Raw genomic sequence first — 22,144 nt, forward strand, 5'->3', positions numbered from 1 at the left:
GTGGGTGATGGTGAAGGGGGCATGTGGTTAACATGGTTTCCTCTTCCATCGCAGCGGAGCTGGAGTTTGCCCAGATCATCATCATCATTGTGGTGATTACAGTGATGGTCGTGGTTATTGTCTGCCTGCTGAATCACTACAAAGTGTCCACGAGGTCTTTCATCAACCGCCCAAGTCATAGCAGGAGGCAGGAGGACAGGCTGCAGCCGGTAAGTGTGGGCCTGGCCCCTAAGGTGTTTCTCAGGCCTCTGTTTCGGGCTCCAAAAGTGCGGTCATAAAGCAGGACATCCCACTGCAATTAGAGATATTGAAAACTCTCCTCTAAGGGTTAACATACTTACAGAAAAGCACGTACATCATGAATATTTAGCTCAGCGAGTTCTCACAAATGGAGCACACCTGTGCAACCAGCACTTGCTCAGGAAAGAGACAGGACCAGCCCCCAGAGACATACAGGCCCCGCTTCCAGGCATGCCCCACACAAGGTCACCTCTGTCCAGATAGCTATCAGCACAGATTAGTTTCACCTGCTTTTGGACTTTATAACAATAGAAATTGTGCAGTAGGTGCTCTTTGGTGTCTGCCTTCTTCCACTCACATTACACTTATGAGAGCTATCCATGCTGTGATGTAGAGACCTGTTCTTAAGTGTGTGGTCTGGGAGGTGTTCCAGTGGTCGACAATGCACTTGTGCTCACTTCCTGCATTCATAAGACACTGAAGGGGTTCCTCAGTGCTGAGGGCATGGATGATCCAGAGGAGCAGAGGTGAGACAGCAAGGTTTCAGGGCCTTCTCAGGGTTATCAGTGCAGGCTAGGTTGTGTAGGGGGCTCACAGACCAGCCCATAGTAAGGTTCTTCAGATTGTTTAAGGTTTCCAACTACTCGCTCAGAATCACTCTCCTCCTCTAGAAAATAAAGCACTGATATTCAGCTAAACTGTTCTTTGATCTGTACCTGGTAGACCAAGGGCCACTGGAACTTTCTGTTCTAAGCTGGATTTACAGTCTATGATTCTAGGGGCTTTTAGTGAAAGGCTTGGGAATGGTGAATTTAGGCACTTATAAATTCTTGGGTTTGGTGGTGGGCAAAAGAGGCAGAACCCGCACAGGAAACTCAGACCCTCAGAGTGCAAGTCAAGACCAGAGTTATCTAGTAACTGGCTTAGGGAGATCATCATGAGCATAGGGGTACAGCCATCCTGGCAGGTATGGTGCAGCCTCTGGGACCTCTCGAGATGTCAGAGTCATGCTTCATGGGGGCTGCAGAGTTGCTCAGTGAGCCATTGGCTCTGATGTCCCTATGGGTGGAACTGAGGTTGGCTGAGTGTTCTGTGTCCATGGCATGCAGAGGGAGAGGGAAGGGATGGTATTTTTTTGTGCCACCCCTCAGACACACAGAGATGAAACAGGATGTCATAGCAGCTACCAGGATCAGGCCTAAGGAAAGAACCCTTTTCTCCCTTCTGCTTTCTCTCATTCTCTGTTGTTCTCTTTCTTTGTCTCCCCTATTGTTGTGTCCATGAGCCCCTTCCAGCCCTGTTAATATAGCTTTCTTCATATCATGATGTTTTCCCTGTGGATACTCTGTCACCCCAGAAGTCTGGTACCTGTGGGGCCCAGACTCACTGGACACTGGTGTCTTATTGCCTGTAGAATCCTCAGTGTTGTATGAGGACAGCTCTGTTACCTGAAGGAAAATAAAACTAATTCTTCTAAAGTTCTGAATACAAAATCCATGTAATTAATTCTCCTGAATTTAAAGAGAGAAAATCTTGTCATAGCAGTAGTTTCAGAACTGCAAAAGGATCGGCCATCATTGCTTTGCCTGAGCCTTAATGCAAAGACTATAAATGCCAACTCCCAGTGTTGGGGAGAAATAGGTAAAACTGTCCACTCACATTGTCATCATCAATAGGCATCTCTCAAGTTTCCAGGGAGTACTTGCCATGAATTTGCCCAAGTTTCCCATCAAGCACTTTGGGAGTTGTAGTACCCAAGCAACTCCAGTGCCTGGCCTGGGCCATACCCACTATGCCTTCCCCTGAGATCTGCTTTAGGGGTCATCTTTCTTCCACCTGACTCGCCTTGCATAGGTGAGGTGGCTCCTTTTTCTACTCCTCAGTGCCGACCTGGCCATTCCTGCTCTTGCTGTCGCTATCCATTGTTGTCTTAGCACCTACTCACTGGCCTCCACCCCCAGAATGGGAACTCCCAGCACAGTCAGGTGATAGAATGGACATATACACAATCACGCCCTTACCAGCAAAGAAGGGCAGCAGGAAGACAATTTTACAAAGGCAGAAAAATGAAAATTTCAGTGTGTTTTTACTTGGAATGTGTCTTCTCTATCATTTGGAAGTGAGTCCCTGTGAAGTCCCCGTTCAGGGGCAGCAGTTTACCTGTGTCCACTCTGCTCCAGGGGCTGCTAGACAGCAGATCTGCCCTTTCATAAAATCTAGAAAGTAATTAAGTGACTTGCGGAGGTTCCTTCAGGGTTACACACTACATGGCAAGTGAAAACATCAATAGCTAGTCACTGTGTCCACAGAAGTCTTTATCACTGTGTGTGCCTGATTTTGTTAATAAACACTTAAAAGTTTTGCCCCTGAGAGCTCAGTCCTAGTTCTGAGCTGGGGGTTATAAAGATGCAAGCTGAACACAGCATAGGGTTTAATTCCATTGCTACAATTACACTATTTTTTCTTTTCTTTGAGTGACCTAGTATGGCTGCTGTTGCTTCTCAATGCTTGGGTTTTCCTTCTTGAGAAAATGGAAATGTGGATATTGCACACCTTAGCAATGGTCTCTGTTCAACGTTTCACAAACTCAAGATGTATTTTTTAGACAGTGACAGAGAACTCAGGCCCAGACTGTAGTTCCATTTTATGACTATGACTATTAGCCTAGTTTATGATCCAAAGAGGGAAGAGAGAGAGTGAAGAAGAAACTTAACTTCTCTCCTGGAAACAGATACAAATCTAGATAGCACTGTGGGTGCAACCACACATTCACATGCAGTCTTCCTCCTACCCAGGAGTGTGCTCCCCCCGCCTCGCCCCCGCACACACACACACACCAGCCAGGCTTCTTGCCTCCCAATTACCTACTTCTTTCTTGAACTTCTTTTAAGAAATTTCACTTCCCTTAATATGGTACTGGGAGAGTAATCTGATTCATTTACACTCTTGGTTCTCAACGTATTCTTGGTGTCTCAACTTGGGGAGGGGGTGCTACAGGGATGCTCTAAATGCCCTACAGTGCACAGGGCAGCCCCCACAACAAAGAGTGATCTGACCTCAAATGTCAGTAGAGCCAAAATGGGGAACCCCTAATCTTACAAGGTGCTGAATGCCACCCTTCCCAGAGGTATTTTGCTTAGTATAAGTTAATCTCTCATGGTTGGCTATGAGGCTTCCACAGAGTGAAGAGAGCACTTCCCAGCAGCTCTGTGGAAAGTGTTGGGCCGTCCACAGGGAACTCGTGTGATCAGAAGGTCCTAGTCTGGGACTCTGCCTTAGGAAGTTTCCCCCAGCGAATTCTGCCTCCTTTGTTCAGTCATTCCCTGGACATTAGCCAGGCACTGAGCAAGATAATGAAGAAACAATGCAATGTGTCCTTTCCATATTCTGCCCTTAGCCCACCCCTTCTATCAGCAGCATCCACTAGGCTAATGCTAATTGGTGTTTTCTCAGTCTTACTGGAGAAGGCCAGAGGTCTTTAGTGGCCATGTGTGTATGTGGGGTGGGCTGTATAGCAAGTGAATGCAAACTATAGAAGGGGTTTAAGATAGGGCATGAAGACTCAGCATGGGCAGTTTGAAGTTGCTCTTCCAGGTGGCCCTCCCTCAGCATCCTAAAGTGACTACCTATGCCAAGCAGCCTCCTTCCCTGAGCGGCTTAGAAGGAGCTGAGCAAAGGCATGGCTGGACAGTCACGGTGTGGTAGAGCAGGCCCTGCTCTTACTGACAGAGCACGTTGTTGGTGGCCTTCAGGGCTCCCACGGCATCGTGTCAATTTGTGCTTTTTAGGGGAAAGGTGACTGGTGAAGATGGATATGTATTTGCAATTGCTACTGTCCATGTTGTTTCATGTCTGTTGTGAGAACACCTGAGCACTCCTGAAGTGCCTTTCACTTTGCCAGCATCTAAATCCTGCCTTCCCAAGAGCCTGAGGGGTGGGGGCTGCAGCATCCAGCTAGTTAGCAGCTTGCGGGTGTGGGTTCCTACTACCAGCCTCACCATGGGTAAGCCTGTGCATTGCTGGTATTCACTCACTTCTGGGTCCTTTTGGCCTATTAGTTCTAGAACCATGTGCAGTCTCCACGAGTATGTTTGTAAAAGGTGTATTTATTTTGGACTGCTGTGAGAAGGGTTGGGCATCTCATTATCAGCTTCTAGGTGATTTGGTTTAATACTGTTGGTTAAATTTATTTTTATACATGTCTGCTGGAAGACTTGATAGTCAAGATGAAAAAGTAAAGTACAATAGTTGGGTTTTGTTTCTGAGAAGGAGATTTGCTGAACATGTAGATGTTAAGATTGAGTTGAGTAAACTTCACTACTGTGCCCCTCTCCTCACTAATGGACATTCCACATAAACCAAAAGGAAAAAGCAAAACTGAGATTAATACGATAGGATCTTAATAGTTCTTAATATCCCTGGTTCCCAGAGACAGTCTACTTCTGAGAAATGGTAGGTTAGATCAGTTACCCCCTTGCGCCAAGCGCCAGGCTTGCCCTGATTCTGCAAGGTTTTCCTTGTACAGTCAAAGGCACCTTCCCAGTGAGGGCAGTGCCCCCAGCCCTGACTTTATCACACTGCATCCTCCTCATGTGGTACCATCTCCCCTGGTTTCCTCCCTTGCTTGTTCCAACAATGCCTATTGGAAGCACATACTTTCTGTGCCAGCTCCCTTCTGGCCATTGGATGAATAAAAGGAGTTTGTATCAGCTAAGGCTGGCCAGCCTTAATCACTACAGTGTCTCTGAGATACTTGTCTGGGGAGACCAGGGGATGGGACAGTACTGACTCTGAATTAAGTGGAAGCAGTCATTTCTGAATGAAAATTAAATTACAGAAAAAATAAATGCTTTAAATTATGACAAACAACAATGAAGGTTTGTGATATAAACTCAGATGTGTTCTTTCTGAAGTAGCCGTGGCTTATTTTTTAGAGCCTGGTTTATGTGATTTCAGAGCTTTGAGACTATCTAGATTTTTTTTTTCATTATCTTAGACCACCAAGTAATAAGAAAACAACAAAGGGGCATAAATATTCCAGACACAGCCCTGAAAGATGTTCGGACAAGCCACTGGAGCCTTTCTTGCCAGAGCTGGAGGAGGCCTGAGTAGCCTTTTCTGACAGCCAGCAGCCCAGCCTGGCGGGGCCAGCTAAACTCACCTGAGCAAGCCAAGGCTCAGTGGATAGTGGGTGAGGCCAAGGTGACTGACTATTTACTGAAGAAAAGCAGAGCCAGAAACATTTTACTTAGTTTGAACTACATGAAATTGTAGATATTCAGCCATTCTGACCCATAAAAACAGCAATTTTAATTAAAAAAATAACAAAAGGAGTCACATCAGGCTTTTCGCCATTACCAAATGCCACAGGGATTAAATCAGTTGTGAAAATGTGGGTGCCTGGGCCTTCTTGTGGAGACAGAGTAGCATCAGCCTGGCATTCAGTGCAGCCTGTGCTACAACAACTTCATGTGGTGGGGGGATATAAGAAAGGGAGTCATTTGTTTTGTACCCCCGCTGTAAGGAAAGAGAGTAAAGACTGTAACTGCCAGCTGTATTGGTGTAGAAACTTGGGTTCTTTGGATTCAAAGTGCCCTGGTATGGGAGAAGTCTATGCCTTGAGACCCTCTCTGCAGAAGCAGCAGCCTTTGCTTGTCGTGTGGCCAGTATGCATGGTTTGCCCTACAAGGTGTTTGACAAAACTTAATTGAACTTATAAAAATGAGAAGATGTCACATAAAAATTAGAATTTATATCTTTTCTTGAAAAGTCAACATATCAGGCCATACCAGTCTCTACTCTTGCCTGGCACCCCCAGGCTGAGACTGCAAAGCATCTGCCACTCAAGATGGACCAGTGCCCACCTTTTGGCTGTGGTCTCATCTTTCTATGTAGGTTTTTTTTTTTTTTTTTTTTTGAGAACTCATGCCTCTACCACAAGGATGAAAACAAAAGATAGACCAGGAGGGCCACTGGTTTCCAGAAAAATGGGAGATGACTTCCTTGTGGAAGTAAAGCTCATTCATACAAGATGAGGAGTTGAATCAAGTGTGTCTGGGCCAACAGAGTACAGCATTGGGAATGAGCAGCATTCCCAATATGCTCATTCTTGGCCCTTGCTGTCTAGTCATCTCCCTGGGGCAGGGCTCTCCTCTATGGGGCAAGAGTCTGTGGGCAGAGCTGGCTGTGGGCACCACTCTGTTGACCTTGAGAACAGAGTGACATTTCTGATCACCTCTGAGAAGCAGCTCAGAAACACACCATACTGGGCTCGGAGTTCACCGTGCTTGAGAAGCCCACAGGCTGTGTTCTGAGATCCAGTGAAGGGCACATAGAGATGGGGAGTCACCACATTGTGAATAAAGTGCTAGATGGCTGTGTACTTACCTGCCTTTTTTCATTTCTACCTACTTCAGTCTGTATTTAGAAAAGCAGTTCTAAAATGATAGAAATGAACTATTTTCATTCAATAAGGTACAAAAAAGTGAACTAAAGGGTTTGACGATGCAGTTATAATAGACACATCTCTGATACTTCAGACTAAAGAGAAGAGAGCCACAGGCTTCGATTAGCATAAGACTGGGATGAAAGATGGCAGGAGACAGTTTCCCTGTGAACAAGGCAGATTCTTGCTGCACCATAAGACCAGGGGTATTTGTTGCCAACTTTGTTTAATAACAATTCTCTATTATTTCATGAGCTACTGAAACTGAATTTTCACATGTTGAAGAGACTGCAAGAACCGGTCAGTGCCTACTGTAAACTCCAAATGCAGGTTTCCTACCATCAGCCGTGCTGTTTCTCTCTTGGAATGAGTGAGGGTGTTCACATAACCAGCCTGCCTGACCGGTCATTTAAAATGTTTTGCCTTTTGGCATTAGAAGATTGATAATTTTAACATCTTCATGTAAGAGAAACAGAAGGCCAGATTGCTGGCAAAAAAAATGAATAAGGATGCTAGGCCACAGCTGTTACATAGCAGATAGTAGATAGACCTTTTTAATAGACAAGATTTGTCTTTAAAGCAATGTGAGTAGCTCAAATAATTCTTCTACTTATGTAGTCATTGCTCATAGCAGTTTTGAAATTACCTTCAGAGCTTGCAGGTCATTTTTTGGAAAACTTTCAAGGGAAATTATTTTTTAAGTCCTCAATAATGGCAAGTCTTCTTTTTTCTTATATGTTTTCTGAGGGTGAGATTGGTTTTTGGTACCAGCCAAAATCCATTTAGAGTTCAATCTTATGAATGAAGTGGCTGATCAAGCTAAATGATACAATTTTGGTGCAAAGCCAAGGGTGACTCAATTAGTAAAAATAGTGTTGTCCAAGTTACAATCTGATGCTGTAGAGAAAGGTCAGGAAGGACCCACAGCAAACTGATGGCTTCTTCTGGGGAGGAGCCAAGATGAGAGGAGGTGAACAAAGGGAGCCTGGTCTATGCTGTTAAAATTTTTATGGTAAGAATGTATTGTTCATATATTACTTTTACAAGTAAATAACATCCTCTACTCCCATAAACTGTTGTTAAAGACAATTCCAGCAATGTTCTGAGCATCCATAGTCTCCTGAGGCAACTCATTCAAACATGATTTCTAATTGCGACCAAAGTATGATTTTATTTCAAAATCAGATTTTGAAATAAAGTTGATGAAAAATTTTATAAACTAAAAAAATTTAATAACCCTTTAAGTAGGCATCAGCATAAAATTCTAAAGGTAAAGTTTGTTTTATTTGTTTTTACTTAGTCTTTGAAAGTTGGTGTGCTTTATTCTAAGGGGAAAAAAGTTTTCTAAGTTATTCTAATTCTGAGTGGCACTTGAGGAGGCTGCCCAGAGCTGTCAAAGGATACCAAAGGAGATAGCAGGGTTCTGCCTCTATTAATCTCCTACTAGCTCTGTGACCTTTGGGAAAGCCTCAGTCCTGTGCCTCAGCCTTCTCTCACATCTTAAAGGAGGTGATTGTGCCTACTTAGGCTGATAGTGTATGGTTTCACATCCCTCTATTGCCCTGAGCTTTCTAATTCCCAGGCTGGTTTCTCATGAAATCTAATTGCTCATTCACAGCACCAAGCCCTGTAGAGGCACCTGCATAGCTCTTTTCTGCTTGTTCCTCAGGGCCTATAGACCTCCCAGATCCATTATATTGTTCTGGAAATATAAAGGATTCCCTTTCTTTTGTTCCCAACATACCTTCCTGGATGATTTGTATTTTTCTTAAGGGATGTGCCCTAGATTGAGTAGAGTTGAGAGAGAAATATTGAGTCCTGAGAAGTTTGATGATGGATTCCCAAGGAGGAATAAAAGGAGAGATGCTGGAGAGAACGCAGTCATTGACATTAAAGATATTGACTTTACATCTAAGCTGTTACTGCCATCTAGGGTGCAAAAGACAGCAATACTAAGGCATTTGGATGGCAGAGAAGTTGTATGAGAAAAGGGAAGAAAAGAAAGAAAACTGATTTTATCAGAAGGTAAAGGTGTTGCTGATCCAAAGATCAGTTTTACCTATGATTTGAAGTTCTCAACCTGGGACAGGAAAAAAAAATAGATTTCCAAATATTTGAGACCATACAATACATTCATTCATTGGGAGGAACACTTGTGTAGAAGCCAAAATATCTAGCAATGGCCTTGCTTTACCACAAACTGGCTGTGTCACCTCCAACGATTAATATAACCTCTTTGGGCTTCAGTTTCCTCCCATCTAAAATAATGGATAATTGGCTTAACTCAGAGACCTTCAGATTATTTTAAACCATGAAGAACAGCAATAAACACATCTTACATCACAATCCACAATACTCATATACACAACTAAGGCAAAAGTTTCACCAAACAATACTTACAATGTTATTTTCTATTCTGTTTGATTTTTTAAAATACTGGCTGCAACCTACTTAAACTGATTTTCCATCTCTCTGAGAGGCTGCAACTCAGTTTGAAAAACACCTTATTAGGTTTTTTCTATTCCCAAATCTGATGATCCTGTGGTCCTTGGAGTGTGGAAAGGAGAATTTAGCTGAAGGCATAAAACCAAGAAGGTTTGGGGTATGGAAGTGGCCTTACACATGATCACAGAGCATGTGGACCCAAAACAGCAGGCTTCAGCAGGGAAGCCCCAGTAAGTCGTGGTCACAGATTACTCTCTTTTAAAGCTATAAAATGTATCCTTCATATGGAAAAAAATCCAAGAGATACAGAAATAAAAAAAGATTATTAAAAAGTACAATGAACAATTGTATATCAACAAATTGAATAACCTAGATGAAATGGACAAATGCCTAGAAACACACCCTAATAAGACTGAATTATGAAGAAATAGAAATTTTGAATAGTTCTGTAACTAGTAGGGACATTGAATCAATAATCATAAACCTCCCAACAAAGAAAATCCCTGGACCAGATGGTTTCATTGGTGAATTCTACCAAACATTTTAAGAAGAATTGACTCCACTTCTCAAACTCTTCCAAAAAAAATGAAGAGGAAGGAATACTCTCTAATTCATTCTATAAGGCCAGCATTAACGTAATATGAAAACCAGACAAAGATGCAACAGGAAAAGAAAACCAATATCTGTTAGGTATATTGATGCAAAAATCCACAACAAAATACTAGCAAACTGAATTTAGCAGCATCCTAACAGGATTATATACCATAACCAAGTGAGTTTATTTCTGTAATGCAAAAATGGTTCCACATAGGAGAATCAATCAATATAATACAACACATTAACAGAATGAAGGGGGGAAACTACATGATTATCTCATCATGCAGAAAAAGTATTTGACATAATTCAACACTTTTTCATGATAAAAACCTTCATAAAACTAGGATAGAAGGAAATTACCTCAATAAAATAAAAGCTATCTGTGGAAAGCCTGCAGCTAACATCATACTCAATGGTGAAGGATTGAAAGCTTTTCCTCTAAGATCGGGAAAAAGACAAGGATGTATGCTTTTACCACTTCTTTTCTTTTTACTTTTCTTTCTTTTTTTTTTTCTTAGAATTTTTATAAGAGTTTATTTGAGCCAAACCTGACAACATATGCCAGGCAACAAGATGTCAAATGCTCCCACCACTTCCTTTCAACATAGTATTTATTGGAAGTTTTAGTCAGAGTAATTAGTCAAGAAAAAGAAATAAAAGGCATTTCAACTATAAAGGCAAGTAAAATTACTTCTTTGCAAATGAAATGATCTACATATAGAAAACCCTAAAGAATACTTGCTAGAACTAATTAACAAATTTAACAGTTGCAGAATACAAAATCAACATGCAAAAATCAGTTGCATTTTTTTACACTAACAATAAACAATCCAAAAAAGAAATTAAGAAAACAATTCAATTTACAATAGCATCAAAAAGAATAAAATGCTTAGAAATAAACTTAACCAAGGAAGTAAAAGATTTGTACACTAATAACTATACAATGTTGCTGGAAGACATTAGATATAAATAAATGGAAAGACATCTCTTATTCACATATTGTAAGACTTGATGTTGTTAAGATGTCAGTCCTATCCAAAGCAATCTACAGATTCAGCTCAATCCCTATTATAATCTCAATTAAGTTTTTTTGCAGAAATAGAAAAGTTTATCCTAAACTTCATGTGCTATCTCAAGGAACCCCCACCTCCAAATAGCCAAAATGATATTGAAAAAGAATAACAAATTTGGATATCTCACACTATCTGATTTTAAAACTTACCACAAAGCTACCATAACAAAAACAGTGTGGTATTGGCATATAAACTAATGGAATAGAATAGAAAGCCCAGAAATAAACTTTCCCATATATGGTCAAATGATTGTTGACAAGGGTGCCAAGACCAATCAAGAAGAAAGGAAAGTCTTTTCAAAAAAGGTACTGGGAAAATTGGATATTCACATGCAAAATAATGACATTGTATCCTCATCTTATACCATATACAAAAAAAATAATATAGATCAAAAACCTAAATGTAAGAACTATAAAACTATAAAACTCTTAAAGAAAACAAGGGCGGGGGAAAGCTTTAGGGCATTGGATTAGGCAGTGGTTTCTTAGATATGATACCAAAAGCACAGGCAACAAAAGAAAAATAATAAATTAGACTTCAGAAATTAAAAACTTTTATTTGTAAAAGAACACTCTCAAGAGAGTGAAAAGGCAGACCACAGTATGGGAGAAAATATTTGAAAATCATATGTCTGATAAGGGATTAATATTCAGAACACATAAAGAACTTCTACAACTCAACAGCAATATAATAGATAACCCAATTTGAAAATAGACAATGGACTTGAATAGACATTTTTCTAAAGAAGATATACAAATGGCCAATAAGCATATGGAAAGAGCTCAGTACCACTAATTGTGATAGCTAAGTTTACGTGTCAGCAAAACTGAGCTTAGCATACCCAGATAGATGATAAAACACTGTTTCTAGATGTATATATGAGAATAATTTAAGAAAAGATTAACATTTGACTCAGTAGACTGAATAAAGAATGTTTGCCCTCCCCAATGTGGGTATCTTCCAATTCCTTGAGGGCCTATCTAGAACAAAAAGGTGGAGGATGGTCATATTTTCTCTCTTTCTTCTTGAGCTAGGATGTTCTATTCTCTTGCCTTCTGACATTGGAGCTCTTGGTTCTTAGGCTTTTGTCATCCAAGATTTATACCAATGGACCTCTGGTTCTAGAACTTCAGCCTCTAACTGAACTATACCACCAGTTTTCCTGGTTCTCCATCTTGCACATGGCAGGTTGTGGGACTCTTATTATAATAATAAGAGCCTCTTATTATAATAAATAGATGATTCTCTGTTTCTCTTGAGAATCTTAACTGATTTGTGTACGATTAGTGTTCAAAACCATAATGAGATACCACATTATACTCATTGGAATGGCTATTATAAAAGAAACAGAAAATAACAAATGTTGGCAAAGAAATTAGAACCCTATGCGCTCCTGGTGGGAATGTAAAATAGTACTACCACTATGGAAAAGAGTATGGTAGTTCCTCAAAAAAAATAAAATAAACATAGATTTACCATATGATCCAGCAATTCCACTTCTGGGGATATACCCCAAAGAATTTAAAGCAGAGATTCAAAGAGATATTTTTATATTTCTCTTCATAGCAACATTATTCGCAATAGCCCAAAGGTGGAAACAATCAAACTATCCATCAATTGATGAATGAATAAACAAAATATAGTCTATTCCTACAATGGAATATTATTCAGCCTCAAAAAAAAAAAATGAATGACACATACTACAATGTGAATGAACCTTTTTTTAATTAAATGGATAAACCTTGAAGACATTATGCTAAGTGAAATAAGGACACAATATATGCCCACAAAAAGGCAAATATTGTATGATTCTACTTATATGAGGTACCTAGAATAGTTAAATTCATAGAGACAGATAGTATAATGGTGGTTACCAGGGCCTGAGGGGAGAAAGGAATGGGAAGTTAGTGTTTAATGGGTATAGCATTTCAGTTTGGGAAGATGAAAAGTTCTGGAGATGGATGGTGGTAATAGTTACATGACAATGTGAATGTACTTAATGCCACAGAACTGTATACTTTTAAATGATTAAAATGGCAAATTTTATGTAATGTATGTTTTACCACAATAAAAAGGAAAAGAGTCAATTTTGATTTCCCACTTACCATCCCTCGCCCCCCTGCCAAAAAAGTGCCAGATGGTCAGATTTAAAGGGAAAAAAATTTAGTCATGTTCCACGTCTGCAAATAACACTGTTGGCATCATAAAGACAATCATTTGGAAAATCAGGTGACTTTTTAAAATCTTTAGTGCATCCATTTCAGAGTCAAGCAGAGTCAACTCAGGAAAATTTTCTGTCAATATGGCTATTCATTGACCATTCAGAAGGAGGAACGTACAATGATTTATCAGGTGTAAAGAAGCCTGAAAATGCATGTCATTAAGCCTACAAGATTTGGAGCTGTCCTACGACCCTGTTCCACAAGATAGATTCACTAGAGCCCCTTGATTACTAGCTTGCCACTCAGGGTGGTCAAGGGGTTTCATAGGCCTGAGTCCCAGTGCCTGTGCTCACCAAAGGCCTCATGGAAGCAACTTCCAGGGCCAAGTCAGGGAGGTCAGAACACCAGATATTATGATTCAAAGTGTACTTAGTGTAAGAAACAAACTACATCTGTGTACTCATGTCTCTGTGTGTAGTCATGCATATGCTGTGGTTGTGTTTTTTGTAGATTTAGGCTGGGTGACACTGTCACAAAGGAAAGGCTCTCCCTTGGCATGTTTACTGCAGTCAGGCTCCGCCCACAAAAGAAAAATGTTATCACCCTGCTCAGAGATGGTCTGAATGATTGCCTGATAGTGACTAAATTAGCAGGAGAATGACAAATAATGTATTCATTAACAATAAAGATTTCATTTTAGCAAATAAAAGAAGGTTCAAGAAAAAACAAGGCTTGTCACAAAATTGAGTTCCATAAAATTTGTTGTTTCTTTTAACTGGCCTACTGTCTCCCTGCTTTCACTTCATGACATCAGAAGGAATAGTGCATGGCAAAGGGAATTCCTGATGTTTGTACTCATGATGATTTCCTCAGTGGATAGCTAATTGCCAGGCTGAGCTAATGCTTTAAGAGTACAGAGAGTTATTATGCAACTGTGGGCCTTTGTTCTTTGTAGCACCCAGAAAGCCAGGGAGAAGAACTTTCTATGAAGAGTCTCATGGGTAATGCTTGTTTTAGGAATCTTAGGAAGAAATCTTAGGAAGAAATCTGAGATAAATGCAACTTTACTTAAGCCTCTCTCATCTTTTTAGCCTTTCCATTCAAAATGCCACTTTTTGGATAGATGATATTGTAAATAGACAAAGAAATGAGGAAATTTCAGTGAAGTCATTTATTTTAAAAGAGGTAATTGAAAATTATCTTTACTTTAGTTGTGTATAGCAGCAGGTAATTGTTACATGCAATGTTAAGAGCCACCATATACTGAATACTGATGTGCAAGGCAGTGTGCTAAAGAATTTACATACATTGTATCTGAGCCTCACAACAACCTCAAGTAAGGAAAATGAGGTTTGGAGCAACTAAGTAAGCTGTCTCAGGTCACAGATTGAAGAGCAGCAGGGCCAGGATCATGGCCTAAGGCTTTCCCACTTCAGAATGCATTTGCTATTACAGATCTACACTGGTTATTGATAGAGGTGTCATCCATCTGGGTAATATTAAGTTGTCATCAGATAATCAGTCATTACCTTTCTTGTCACAGAGCCTTCGTTCCAGAGAGAAAACTGGAGAATAAGGAACATGCATATAAGGCACTGCGTATACAGAGAAGGCTCCGAAGAGTGGATGCCCTTCTTGTAAGCTTCTAGGACAGTCCCCTGTGTGTCCTGCTCAGTTTTAATGTGTGTCTCAAGTAACTGGTACTAATAATAGATAAAACACGAGTGATTTGAGAATAATATACCTTACAAAATAGACTAGAATTGATTCAAAGTTACCCCTAGAGTAATGTCTCCCTAACTCATTTGCATTCCAGAACGCTTTCTTGAGTGGAACAAAGGGGTTGGAGAAATAGGTTAAACCTGGGGATTGCACAGACCCCGTGCTCCACCCCTACCATTTACCCCATAGGAAGGTGTGGCACATTACTTGTTGGGTTATGTGTGTACATTATCTCACGTGTTGCAATGGAAAAGGATTGAGATCCACTGCCAGGAGGTACTTAGTAAATGTGCAGTGAAGTAACGAATGAACAGACAGTGGATATCTCCCTTCCTTTCAGTTGGTATTCTTACAAGGAAACAGCTATAAGGAAGGGAATGAATTTAATCCTGTGTAAAAATATTAGCAAAATTTTGTTCTTATTGCTCAAAATTCTGTAAACTACTTTTAAGTATTATCTTATTTCACAACTTATTCTGAGTATAAATTAATGTAACAATATAAGCATTGCCAAGAGCATTAAAGCCTTCATTGTTGGGATAAAGTTCCATAATGAGGACCCAGAACTGCAGCCATTTGAGTAGATGCCATAAGATGAGTCTCCTTCTCTCTGAAAATGTCATCACTAGTGTTTGGAGATGAAGAAACTGAGAAGTCTAGACAAGAAGGCCCACATCTTTGAATTCAGCTATGCGCAGGCTCTTCAGATGATCCAAAGAGCCGGATCTTAGTCAGAGGACTTCACCTCACCAGTAAAAGCAAGAATCAGCGGGCTCCACCAGCAGCATGAGAAATTCAGTGCTAATAAGGGCGATATGGCGATAGTTAGCATGGGGCAGACTAGAAAAGGGTGTCCAGAGCTGGTTGTGACATGAGTGCCAGAGCAAAGCAGTTCCTTTTCCATCAAGATTGCTAGGATCCAGCCTTTCTAGAATTCTGGTCATATTCTAGGTCTGGGTTCTTTACATATCAGCAGAGGCATAGAACTGGAATGACAGCTTCTGGACTGTTGGCCCTAACCATTTCTACCACAGCATCTTACAGATCTCGTAGTTTTAATGACTCTATGAACCACCTGAGTGAAAGACCAGAAAAATAAGTGTCCTATAAAAGTGAATAAGTTTGAGGTGGGAGGCAATTGTCAGTAAGTAGTTAAAGAAATTACATCATTACTGAAATAGTAATGGTAGCAATAGAGGGAAGTGGAGTGGGGGTGACGGAGAGTGGCGACTTGATGAGGCCACAGCAGTACGGAGGGTTGAAAGATTTGGGGGAGAAGTCAATGAGTTCCACTTTAGACATGTTTAGTTTTAGGAGTTCATTGGAGTCCAGGAGGCCCCCATGGCTAGACCAGTCTGGAGCTCCTGGGAAAAGGTGGGACCAAAGACAGACCCATCCCAATGAGGATGGCCCTGTAAACTGCAGAGGGGATGAGGTAGCCCAGGGACACCTCAATGAGAGGAGAGGGGCCCCAGACAGGGCTCTGAGGAATTACAACATTTAACCACAATGAAGAGCTAGAGGTACCCTCGCCCCCAAGGAGAAGGCAAAGTGCCCAGAGAAGCCAAGGTGTGAATGAGGAGGGTGATGTCACTGAGGTCAACAAGAGAGGAAGGTTCAGTGTTACTGGCAGGCCAAGTAAGAGGAGGGCCAAAAAGTGCCAAATGAATTTAGTAACAAGAATGTTGATGTGAATTTGGTGAAATATAAGATTGAGTGTGCACAAGTTTTAATCTCTTAGGCAGTTTTTCAAGTTTTGTCACTTTCTAGGGGAATAAAGCCATTGAGGATGGTTATTTTCATTTTCAGAAAATGTGCAACCCGCTACTTCTGGGTCACTTCCCTCTCACTTCATTTGATGGTTTTATTTCTGGCTGTTATGCTCCACACTGTGCTTTAATCTGCTGTTTTCACTGTTTCCTGGTGCCAGTTCTCTAGATGGAAGGTTAGAGCTGACAGTGCTGAGCTCCAGTCTGTAGGAAGAAAGAGAAGGTAGGGCAGAATTATTAGTCTTGGAAACAGCTGTGGATGAGTTTTTATGTTGTTTTCAGTATGAAAGTTGCTATAACAACCCAGAATTCTAGTGATTGTTTCACTTTGATCCTAGCGAAAACTCTAAAGTGCTGTGCAAGCTACCTTGGGCCCAGTAAAAGGTGTGGGTCAGCTACTTCATTAGGTTTGATTAGGTCTTCCACCTGTCGCCAGGCCAGAGCCGTAATGGTCCATTACATAATTTTATAGTTAAAGCTTAAGCCCAAACTTCCTCTTAACACTGTTCATATTTTTGCTGCTATGTTCATGATGTCCTGTGGGTATCTTAGGAACAGGTTGTATGTATTGGACAAATACCCTGTTTAGCAGCAGAGGGGATATTTGTATTAGAATACTGGCCTAAAAAAAGAGCAAGAGAGACTTCAGGATGTTTTACCTCGCAGATCTACTTATGTGCCCTTTAAGCTCTCACGAGGCTCAGTGATCACACAGGGTCATGTACAAATATTCCTGGGAATCCAAAAATACAGACATCTGCTCCCAACATAGTACTTATTATCTTGATTATAATAACAGGCCTTTTGCTAATAGTCCAAGGGACCTGTGCTAGTAGTCAACAATTTAGGTTAAAAAGAGATAACAAATTGAAGTGTTTCATAAACAAATTTATGGTGTTAAAAATGATCCTTAATAATGCCTACTGTTTGGTTCCATCTGCCTTGGGGATATATGGACTGAAGAATAAATTGACAAGAAGATGCTCGAAGGGCATTCAGGCTTTGGAAACTCAGTTTTCAGTTTGAAAGCCAACCAGTGTAGCTGGGCAGTGATTTTCTTCTTCTTCTGCTGCTGCTGCTGCTGCTTAACTCGAAGCCAAATCACAAAAAGACCTTGACTGATACTTGGCCAGGTGCGGTAATCCACATTTGCATGGGGTAGGCCCTGGTATAAGAGCTTAATTCATCCAGACCCTACCCAAATCTAGGTAGTGATTGAATATGGTTTGATGACATTTGGAATGTATTTCAAACACAAAAGTGTATAGTTTAAATGATATTTACTTCAAATCTATTTCAAATCTGGTAGAAACCTAAAATTTTTAACTTTTTAGTCACAATTATCCTTTTAGATGTTTGATATATATATGAACAATTCTTCATTAGTCCCTGTTTTAAACAGATTTGCTACTGTCAAGGAGAAATATGGTTCCCTGATTTTAGGTGCTGCTGTATGAAACTAATAATTTTCTTGCAATCTCTCCCCCACCTCCACCCCACCAACCCATCCCACCACACCACCACCAGGAAGGGCGCCTGTGGCCTTCAGACAGCTCTGGTTCTCGGCCAGGTGCCTCAGAGGTAAGGAGTTGGACAAGGGAGGGGTGTGGGTGGCAGGAGGAAGTTGCTGAACCCCATGTGCATGGGAGAAAGAATGAGAGAAATAAACCATTGCAACAAAATTGATGTAAAGGTTAAATGTATTACAGCATAGGTTAAGAAATAACACATTTAAATTAAGGTATATACTTATAACTTTGGTTTAAAAAACAGGAAAGGGGGTTTTCCCCTACAATCTCCTAGAAATTATTTGTGCTAGTCTAAAGCTCTTTACAGAAAACAGGTTGAGAATCACCGATCTTAACATGATCCCATAGCTGCTAATAATGAGGGGTGGCAGATGTGGGCACCGTTTATAAATATAGCATGATTCATTTCCACATCTTCAAGTTTAATAATACAACTTTAAAAATAGCAGTTTTTTACCTTAAAGTTAAAAATATATTGGAAAAGTCAATGGATGTGTGTGTGTGTGTGTGTGTGTGTGTGTGTGTGTGTATAATCTTTCCTCTAGAAGAATGGATGGTGGAATAGATGAGAGGATTATGTAAGAATTCACTTTGGGAAAAAATCTATAATCATATTTACTTTGGAATACAAAACATTTTTTACATCAGTTACTAAAAATAACTACAAGAAACTTTTATCTAGAAAAAAATTACTGGAAAAGTTTAGAAATCAGGAAGAAAAAGAAGTCACTTGTTCTCTATTTTTCTAAGTAATTGACAGGAAACTAAGCTTTTATAAATAATTTATAATTTGACCCAGTGCCTACCTGTTCTAAGTACCATCATGTGAAATTATAATTTACATTTACAATGAAAACTCTGAGCCACTCCTCGTCCCTCTGAATCATAGATATGAGAGCTAGAAGGCACAGAGAAAGCAGGTGGGCCAGTCCACTTACTTTATAGGTAAAGGAGTTGAGGCCTGGACCAGGTGGTGGACAGGACTAGAGGGCTGTCTACACAGCCCTTTTCCCCTGTGTTACTATTTACTGCACTCGAGAAGTTACTATTTTATTCTATGTGAAACAGTGGAGAATGCATACATACCATATGCAATCACTACCATTAAACCCCAAATTTTAATTAACCACAATTCTCCACTATTGAACCATCTTGGATAAACTATAGTTTGGTAAAGTGAGTCGTCTAAGTCATGAGGAATAAGAAAACTACATTTCCACCCTCCCCCGTCCCCAATAGTCTTTTCTTGTTTTGTTAGCGGAAAAGGTTTTCAGATGGGTGAGAACACAAACTAAGCACGAATTTTCTTGATATCATCATGGTTGTGATCATTATTGTGCCAAGAATGTTTTCAAGCTTTTCCTCTTTTCCTTGCAGATCATGTATGCCCCACGCTCTAGGGACAGGTTTACTGCTCCGTCCTTTATCCAGAGGGATCGGTTCAGCCGCTTCCAGCCCACCTACCCCTACGTGCAGCACGAGATCGACCTTCCCCCCACCATCTCCCTGTCTGACGGGGAAGAGCCGCCCCCTTACCAGGGACCCTGTACGCTGCAGCTCAGGGACCCTGAACAGCAGATGGAACTCAACCGAGAGTCTGTAAGGGCCCCGCCCAACCGGACCATATTCGACAGCGATCTGATAGACATCTCAGTTTATAATGGGGGCCCGTGCCCACCCAGCAGCAATTCGGGCATAAGTGCCAGCACTTGCAGCAGTAATGGGAGAATGGAGGGGCCACCCCCGACGTACAGCGAGGTGATGGGCCACTACCCAGGAGCCTCTTTCTTCCATCACCAGCACAGCAACGGGCACAGAGGGAGCAGACTGCCATTTCAGCAGGACAACTCCGGGAGCACAGACAGGAAGCCTGGGAACCTTGTCTGACCCTCCAACATGCACTTGAGTTGAAAAAGAAACTGATGACAGAAGGAGGCTACATTGCCCCTCCGCTCCTGAGCACAGTGTTGTTCAGTTTTATGTGCTACAACTAAGTAAAACCAAATGTGCAAATGTGGTCTTTGTTTCTGATTCCTTTCAGGGGAATTGCATGCAAACTAGACGAGATAATGCAACTTCCGCCCGGTCTGACCCGTCTGACCGTAAACAGTGTTTATTTGGGGGCAGGTGTAGCGAAGGGATGGTTTTGGCAAAAGGCGGTCATGGAAACACAGAGAAAGGCATGCTTTGAAGATATCATGAAGTGAAACCCACAGAGGTATTTGATTTATTTAATTATGAAAGGAGACTGCAGAGAAAGAGGCCAGAACAGCCTGTTTTATAATTAACTGAATAAAGAAGGAAGCATTATTATATATTCTCATGGGGAAGAATTGGCCAGTTTGCTTTTTATTCCAAGGTGTGGAACTTTTATTTTATTTTAAAAATATGTTTCAAAATTCCTGTTTTTGTGCCAAGGTATAAAGTAGAGAAGTTAGATGAATGCAAGGAGTTAATTTGTGTTGTTATGATAATGTGTTTTTAAAAGTTGCACTATCTTAATTGTTTCAAATATATATGAGAGAACTGTGTTACATGAAGTTCTGTATGTTGTCTTTTCACCCGTGGATTATTATTAGGCTCAAGGGATACCCCGGAATGTTCCCCACAATCACGCAAGGAAAGATATTTAGGGAGGTAGCCTAACATATGCTAAATAAATCAAGAAAGTCGTTATTATTTTAAGAATTTGCATTAGATAGCAGTGCATCACTGAAGCATTTGAAGACTTTTGGATGAAAGATAGGAAGTACTAAGTTCCAGCATTTCTTACTTGTTGAGTTACTCAGCTTGTCTTAGGCTGCATATTTTATTAAAAAATGAACCCAACACAAGCATTTATGTATCCAGTATCATAAAGTGCTGCTCTCATCCTCCAGCAGTGCAGTTTCTTCAATCATTTAGGTTTGTTTCACTGTAGCATGAAACATACTCAGATACATACATTATTTTATGCAATAAATTATTTAAAATGCAAGGTGGTTATTTTTAATATTGTTGAAATATATGATTTCTCAGTGTATTCTCATTGTCTCTCTCCTTTCCTAGATAGTTCAGTTCAATCCTGGACGGCTGATCAGTGTTCGGGAGACTCTCAGCAGTCCCTCCCCATGCAGCCGCCTGGCCTTGGTGTGAGTGATGCCGGCAGTGGGTTCTTTATGTATAGGAAGTCCCTGGAATTGACAAAAGAACGCCACATTGCCGAGCATGATAATAAGCCATTACACTTCAAAAGTATTGGTGCAGCATTCTTGGAGGAATGCAGTGCTCAAAACCCAAACTCCTGTGGGAGTTCACTCAGCTTTTACAGTGGTGGCCAGAACTGGGTGGTCAGTTACAAAACAGTGCATGGCAGGGGTGTGTGTGTGGAGGGGTGACTTTAAAAGCACAGGATAAAAAGCACAACATGCAGTTAAAATGCAACTAGAAACATTTTAAATATTGTTAGTCCTAGTTTTAATATTGCTGAGATTTACAAAAATTTGTCCTTATGTAAAATAAATAACTTTCTTTTGCAGAAGTAAGCATTTGGGGTTTATAACAGCACAAACTGATAATTTCAAACGATACCGCACCATGGGAGGGCTTCTCTGTAGCAACTTGCCTGCTCTGAGCAGGTTAGGTCCCTTTGGCCTCTGTACGTAACAAAATGAATTGGAATGATGACTCAGTGACTCTGATCTCTGCATTTTTAATGCCAAATAAGCACATGTGTGTTCATTTCTGTCTCTGGGTCTCCAAGGTGAATTTCCCAGTGAGGTGACTTTGTGCTGTTGTCTGAAACCTGAAAGACTGGTCTGAACTGCAAGTCCTGTCTGCTACTCTCTGCTCCTTTCTGCTGCTTCTCTTGGCTGGTTGGTAGGTCACTGGTTTTGGTTGGGTTTTGAGGATCGGAATCTTCATTAGATTTATTCATTTCACCCAGAAACATCCACAGAACTAGTCAAACTCTTGGAGAAAAAAGGTGAGCAACAGTTGTCATTTATATTCCAGGCTCTCTTTGGAAGCGTGTATGCTGAGGGTTGCAATAGGCATTCCAAGACTGGGCAGAGCCCTGGGAGCCTTGACTCAGGACCAGAGACTCAGGTCTTTCCCACTGCCCTAGAGCCTCCTGACGGGTCAGCTCATTGCCTGGATCACAAGCCTGTGCTTGAAGGAAGCT

The 22,144-nt window shown here is 40.9% G+C and overlaps 1 protein-coding gene across 1 annotated transcript; it reads left to right on the forward strand.

Annotated features, from left to right (window-relative positions):
- Positions 1-50: 50 nt before the first annotated feature.
- LDLRAD4 (low density lipoprotein receptor class A domain containing 4) lies at positions 51-19,995 on the forward strand. The gene is made up of 3 exons (XM_023523982.1): positions 51-209; positions 17,981-18,034; positions 19,360-19,995. The coding sequence occupies exons 1-3, from the start codon at positions 105-107 to the stop codon at positions 19,867-19,869; spliced, it is 669 nt and encodes a 222-aa protein (XP_023379750.1). The 5' UTR covers positions 51-104; the 3' UTR covers positions 19,870-19,995.
- The last annotated feature ends 2,149 nt before the right edge of the window (positions 19,996-22,144 follow it).

The sequence above is a fragment of the Pteropus vampyrus genome, unplaced genomic scaffold (genome assembly GCF_000151845.1).
Source record: "Pteropus vampyrus isolate Shadow unplaced genomic scaffold, Pvam_2.0 Scaffold434, whole genome shotgun sequence".
Lineage (NCBI taxonomy): Eukaryota > Metazoa > Chordata > Mammalia > Chiroptera > Pteropodidae > Pteropus > Pteropus vampyrus.